The following is a 6,812-nucleotide window of genomic DNA, read 5'->3' as shown; positions in this document are numbered from 1 at the left end:
CAGGGTGTGTGTGTGAGCACTTTTCCTCGACCGACAACTACGTTGCGCGATCGGCAACAGAGTTTATTAATCGCAGATTTTAAGTGGAATGTTGTCGCAATTTCGTCGGAAAACAAGGTTACACTCTGCATTATGAATATTACAAAAAAAAAGAACGCGATTACAACAACGCGCTCGGTTTCCTTCGACAAGGGGATTGATTATAAAGGTATATATTGCAGGATGTCGATTGCGAAATGACAAGGCAAACATTGCGTGTTTTTTTAACGTAAAAAAATAAACTTTTTTAAACTTTTATTCACATGTAAATGTAAAAAATGAAGAGTGGAATGTCGCGCGATACAATAATTAACATCTACATTAAGACTCGTATAAAAAATGAAGAGCAAGGAAAAGATAGTGAGGAGAATTTATACAATGTGGCGCAGAATATCACTCGTGAGATCGTCTGAGTATGAGGAGAATTTATGTTGGTCTAGAAATGGTGTCCGAATCCATGAAGATCGTAATGCTCGTGGTGATGGTGATGATCCTTGATGTACACTGGATAAGGCTCTTTAACGACTACTGGTACCTTGACAGCGTATGGTACTGGCTTGTGTACTTCCACTGGAACTTTTACTGGTACGTGCACTTCATAGGGGACCTTTACGGGTACCTATGAGAGGGAAAATAATATTGTTTCTTTTAACGACCGATGGAAATCTGTGTTATAGTTTCCAAGAACGTTAATAATGGTACATGCTAGAATTCTCGTTTCCGAGATGTATTAACTGTTTAATATTCGTACAGTTCGATCCTCTGAGATTTAACTCGTCTAGATGTCTAAGAAATAAGTGTTTTTTGTAATTAACTGCGTAAATTATATTCATAACGAATATTTCATTGTTTTCATCGCGTATATAGCCTAACAAATAAAAAAAGTTAATTTTACTCGAAAATTTTGAAAAGAGCACGAAAGAAAAATTCATACCTTGACGGGGACCTTAACCGGATAAGGCACGGGTTTCTCGACTGGCACAGGTATATGCTTCTCGTGAACGACTGGATAAGGTTGCGGAACATGCACTGGATAGGGTCTGTCAACTGGTACTTTGATCGGTACGTGATAAGGTACGGGCACGTGTTTCTCGTGGATCACGGGGTACGGCTGAAGTACGGGCACGTGCTTTGTGATAGTCACAGCTTTGATGTGGTCGTGCGTGATGTGTTCGTGGCCAGCCAGGCCATCGCCCAAGTGAGCGCCAAAGTCGCCGAAACCGTAGTGATCTCCGAGACTCAGCTCCAAGCCGCGTTTGGTTTTCTCCTCGGACTTCTTCTCGACGGTCGTCGTCGCGGCGGCCGCCGCCACCGCCGCCGCGGGCTCGACTTCCTTCTTGGTCGCCGCTGCGTCTTCGGCAGATGCCACAGCCAGTAGGCTGAGCAGCAAGAGAGCCTGCAAGCGTCGTGCATTCTTTCAGGAAGGCGAGAATTTAAGAGATTCGTTGGTGCCGCGAGGAGTGCGTCGAGTGCGTAATCGAAAGAGAGAGAGAAAGAAGCTTGTCTCGAAATCAGGCGAGCAGGCGCGTGTATGCGTCGAGCGGATAGAAAGAGAGCAAAAGAGAGAGAGAGAGAGAGAGAGAGAGAGAGAGACTCGTTGTACGTGCGCCGAGAATACTCACTTTCAGTTTAGCGGCGCCGTTCATGGCTGCTTGGCAGTGAGCACACTGAGTCCCACACGTGGTCTACTCTCGGCTTTTATAAGCCACACAGCAACTATCGCCGCGACGCGACTGCCGCCGTGGTTCGCTGCTTCGGCAAGCGAGGGAGTGGAAGGATGACGACGATGATGCTCGAACGCTTTGTCCTCGGCTCCCTTTCCTCTTGGACTGGCAGAATCGCTTGAGCGTTGTCGCTCGACAAGTGGCTGGCGAGCCCTCGATCGCAGCTCGTCGAAGGATGCCGATCGATCGGCGACCACGTCCTGGTGCGCCTGTGTTGCGAATTGACCATCCATCATTTCCGAGGCTGGTTGCGAAAGAAGCCCCTCGCCAGCTCGCAGCGGCATGCAAGCGCGAGCGGAACTCGGGGCGAGATGCCGCGGGTCTTCGCCGACGAAACGAGCCAATCGGGCGAGGCGCGCGCTCTAGCGCCGCAACGCCGACGCGGCCTTTTGCTCGTCGCGTCGCTGCAGTTGCGCGTGTGCGACGCTTGTTCGCCGAGTAATTGGTGTGAGTTAGCGCCTTGGAGAGTGTCGCTCGTTATTTCGGCCGAATCTTCTGTCCTTTTCCTCCTCTTGCTTCGCTGTGCTCGTCGCCGGTATGACGCGCGCGCGCGCGCGGTTCTCGAACGCAAGATCGAGCGCGAGCAAAGATCTCGGGACGCGCGCGCATTATCTTTTTTGCCTTGTCCCAATCAAAATAGCTGAACGCGAGCCTTCAAATGAGCGTACAGCAAAGCGTCGCGCGCAGGTGAAAATCTCTCGGCGGTATTACGCAAAAAGGAAAAAAAAGTGCTTCGCGCCTCCGAGAGATTGGCTCATTGGGATTGGCGCGTTTGGGATGCTGTCGTCGTGATTCTCAATTGTCTTGTGAGCAAAGGCGACTTTCTAATTGATCGATGGACACATTACGCGAATCAACTAAAAGTTAATTCGCGCCTAAGATTTCGCGAGAGAATTAGTTAGATTTATTAACTTGGTGTGGGTATGTGTTATCTTTGCGTAAGCGTGTAATATATCAATGACCGTTTAATTAACGAGCGTGATATCTATCGTTTAAGATGTGCGTTTTCTTTTTTCATTCCTTGTCATTGGGCATTTTACACGCGAAAGGCATGTTATGGCTGACGCTCGAAAATACGTCCAGGCGACTACGGTAAACGTTATGTAAAATAAACTAATACTTCCGCCCGGTTCTGCCAATTTTTTATCATGCATCGACGTGGGCACACAAGGAAGTGATTGAGTTTCGCGGTCTTGGAATGTTATGGGTCTGAAATTGAATACGACGACGAAAATAAAAGAACGCGTACACTTGGGAAACTCTGTCGAGTTTCTCCCCTCTGCCCCCCCCCCCCCCTCCCTAACGCCTCATCGCCCGCGATTTTTAATTCCAAGACATAAAATTGTATTGTTCGAGAAGAGATTGCGTAAATGCTGCATGCGACAAGACACAATTTACACGTATATCAATCGATGTCATTAGAATAATTTCACGCTTTTACCAAGCCGTAAATACATCGCTGATATTTAACATTCAAATCCGAATCGAGTCGATGTTTACTGTAACACGTGTTTCGTTGATAAAACATTCTCTCTCTCTCTCTCCTTCTCTCTTTCGCTTAACTGATCTCACGCTGATTGAACGAGTTTTGCATTTGCAAATTATTCCGTCACCGCAGACGTCAGATGCACTTGTTGATGTCAATCGATGATGCATAACGGACTTGTATTAGATCGTTACACATATTCTACATCGACGACGCGTCTTGTGAAAATTACTCTTCGACAGATAGACGTGTTTTCGAAGATTACGTTTACATGGCTGTCTTGTAAGAGTGGATGACTGCCAATTTTCACATTTTTTTGGGCATATAAGAATTTGCGAGTCAATGCGGTTCTCCTTTGCCGAGCTTTTCGAATTTGACAATCGCGCAAACTTTGGCAATGACATTGCCAATCGTTGGCATGTCGCCTGAAAAACTCGCGATCATTGAACGGTTTCGACATCCTTGTTTAATTTGTGCATATCCGATTAGATACTTACGAAAGCGACGGAGACGCTACCGTCGATAGATAGGCGTCACGTACGAATGGCGAACGAACGCATCTGAGTTTTGAAACTGTTCTCGGTAGGGGCGCTGTCGAAAGTGATCGACGCACGAAAACGCTTTCCCGCTCTGCGCTGAGCCGCTGAAATCGCAGTGGCGACGCGAGTTGCAGCAATTGTGCTCCCGCGGCTCGACGACGCAGTATGAGAGTGGACGCGGAGCGTTGCCACGAAATCGCTACCAACTGTCGTGACTACACCGACAACGGCATCCCCTCGAGAGAACTTGGATCTGTCGCGCCGCGCGCGCGAGTCGTAAAATTGCCAGAGAGTCAGAATGCTTCCGCGCGCAATCCTGGCGGCGCACTTTGCGCGCTCGTCGCGCATATGTAAAAGTGCGGGCGTCTTCGCGCGATCCACTAACCGCGGGAGACGGAGTGAGTTGCGCAACGCGGAAGGCCGAGGGCGTTCCCGCCGCTTCCCTTTGTCGTCCGATTTACTGCCAATCGGAGGAAAGAAATGCACCCGCCGCTTTCGGCCCGCGCAACCACGTAATGCTTGCAGAGGCTTCTGCTTCGCTTTCGCGTGCACGAGACTTTGCCAGACATAATCGCGCAACGGATGAAAGCGTGCTTTTAGGATTCTTTCGTCATTCGACGCGATTGGTGTACGATGGAATGTATGTTTTTCTGTGTTTTCGAGAACTATCATTGATAGATCGTTTTCGAATTGACTTGGTGTAAAAATTGCCTCGTGCAATTCGAGGATCGCGGAAGCTTCGCGTAAAAAAAACCGTCCACGCGCGCGACCGATTACAAAAGTTTCCGCGCGAATAGATTAATTGGGCCGAGATTATAGATCAGACGAAAAGAGAAAGACAAAACTGGTATGAAATCAAGTCTGCGGATTAAATCTTAGAGAGAAAAAATGCGTAACACGCTGACCGTAAAACACGTTTCACCACAACCTCATCCTGTCTCATTATGTCAGAGCGATGACAGTGACCGAGATTACGCGAGATATTACGAGAAAGAGGGAGAAAGAGGGAGAAAGAGGGGGGGGGGCAACTTTCGTGCCAATCAATTTTTTCTTTTTGTCTGCAGTTTGCGACGACTCATTGGAAAATTCGCTTCAGAGAATCGTCAATTTTATTTGATATGCAAGGTTTCGCGCCGAGCCTTTCAAAATTATTGTGATACCGTGTATTGCGCTCGTGCAAAGATTCAATGCTGATTCCGGATTCTTTCGTAAAAAAAAGCACGAATAAAAATTAACATTTCTACATGAATATTTTCGTCGGTTACGTGGCGAATTTCCATGCTTATTCAACTAGCACCTCCTTCGTTTCTTTCTTTTGTTTACATAAAATAACAACAGCGAAACGTCAGCGTAAAAATGCAAATAACTGTCTGAAAGTAAACTGGATTCGCGATGAAAGTCAACTACCCTCTAAATTTGGCGATCACGTTTTTGCGTAAGGCGCCTACTCGCGTTTCACGTACACACGAAATTCATTAGATTACAACAAGAAGAGGGAATTAATTTACGTCATAACTTTTATTTTCCATCCGACTGCTCGCGCGCGACATTCTTGAGGTACGCGTTATCCAACGCCGCTTTATTAAAACCGGCAGTGTTTATTATTAATATTAAAATGTAATTTGCATGAGGAATTCTCAATGTCGAAATAAACGTATCGGCGAAATTTACAGAAATTAACAGACGACGATAATTGATTAATGAGTATATTGGAAAATTGATTAAAGAAATTCCGACACGAATGTTATTTAACGAGCGTCCCGTCCCAGCGGTAGCTTCGATCATTCAATTTGGAGAATTAATAATTCCCATTTGCACGCGTCGCGTTATTTGGCTGGCCGGGCGCGGAGAGAAGAAATCCGAACGTTCGCGTTCGCTCGTTGATTTATAATTGGCGGTAAAAACGTTGATAAACGTCGGCACGCCGATCGTGTCGTTAAAACAAACAAAGGTCGGCTGGATATTTTGAAAATAAAAAGGAGCCAGGCGAGGCGAGAGCCGGCCGAGCAATCGCTGCCTCGTGCTAAGGAGAAAGCGGCGTTTTAGAGCGAGTACATCTCGCAGCCCTTGCCGTCGAGACGTAAAACGGCGATTATCTAATCGCCGAAGAAGCGTTTTACCGATTCATTGTCGCTCACGTTCGAGCAGATCTGTATCTGTAATTATGCAATGTGCGCGCCAAGCTATAAAATCCAAGCGAAACAATATGACCATTAATTAGTCTCGCGAAAAAATTATGATTATTCTTTCCTTTTGAGTTCCGTCGCGCGGTTACGAAAGCACCAACTTTCGTGTGGCAGTTTTTTCTTTTTGCCGTTCGTTGCGATAAATGACGCTCGAGTTTCTAAGTGCCTCCGCGTGTGCGAGCGAGCAACGCAAGTTGATAATGTTTGGCTATTATATTCCTGAAATTATTATGTAAAGGCAATGAGGAACTTGAGTTTAAGGTATGCGACTTTTAAAGCTTGATGAGTCTATTATACGATTTTTCGTGATTAATGGAAAATATGCCGCACTGTTCACTGTTTTCCTCGACGAATGCTGTACTGGCGTGAGCAAGCCGATTACGTAATTTTGTTTTGATGAAAGTTTTGTTGCATTTTTCTTCGAGTCTCCAATTAATCAGAGGACTTGTCAGTGGAAGCTATGTACGCGATTAGAGTCAAGTTTCTTCTTGAATTATGAATTTCATTAGAGTGCTTCGTCGATTACATCTACGTGAAAATAACTGTTATTAGAATTATTAGTTTTCCAACTAATTCGTCAAATACGTTCTCATGACTATTATAGACACACTTCATTTTCATTCTATGCATTGCCTAACAAAATTAATTAAAATTATCTTTCGTTGGTTTTACAACATCTATTGTAAATTGGTTCAGGTCTCAACACGAGCATTCAAATCACTGCTTTTCTTGTCTAAGTCCTCGCGATACAACTGACATCGAACAAAAGGCTCTTAACCAGAGGCCTACGTAATTCAAAAAGTATTCCCATAACGACCTCGAATCCATCAAACCCTCA

The 6,812-nt window shown here is 45.8% G+C and overlaps 1 protein-coding gene across 1 annotated transcript; it reads right to left on the bottom strand.

Annotated features, from left to right (window-relative positions):
* Positions 1 to 260: 260 nt before the first annotated feature.
* LOC131672865 (nematocyst expressed protein 4-like) lies at positions 261 to 1,789 on the bottom strand. Its single transcript, XM_058950366.1, has 3 exons — positions 1,662 to 1,789; positions 974 to 1,435; positions 261 to 658 (listed from the first exon to the last, which is right to left on the bottom strand). The coding sequence occupies exons 1-3, from the start codon at positions 1,683 to 1,685 to the stop codon at positions 476 to 478; spliced, it is 669 nt and encodes a 222-aa protein (XP_058806349.1). The 5' UTR covers positions 1,686 to 1,789; the 3' UTR covers positions 261 to 475.
* Between the last annotated feature and the right edge of the window lie 5,023 nt (positions 1,790 to 6,812).

The sequence above is a fragment of the Phymastichus coffea genome, unplaced genomic scaffold, assembly GCF_024137745.1.
Source record: "Phymastichus coffea isolate CEN01 unplaced genomic scaffold, Cenicafe_Pcof_1.1 PCOF00161, whole genome shotgun sequence".
Lineage (NCBI taxonomy): Eukaryota > Metazoa > Arthropoda > Insecta > Hymenoptera > Eulophidae > Phymastichus > Phymastichus coffea.
Note: the sequence above shows the minus strand (reverse complement) of the source record. Positions and strands in the feature narration are given on the sequence as shown.

What these genes read in the sequence shown, in the direction of transcription:
- LOC131672865 (XM_058950366.1), bottom strand. Translation starts at nt 1,685, where the DNA reads ATGAACGGCGCCGCTAAACTGAAA. An exon ending in ACGGCGCCGCTAAACTGAAA is followed by an intron (nt 1,436 to 1,661) that starts GTGAGTATTCTC and finishes CGACGCTTGCAG; the next exon opens with GCTCTCTTGCTGCTCAGCCT. An exon ending in CGGTTAAGGTCCCCGTCAAG is followed by an intron (nt 659 to 973) that starts GTATGAATTTTT and finishes TCCCTCTCATAG; the next exon opens with GTACCCGTAAAGGTCCCCTA.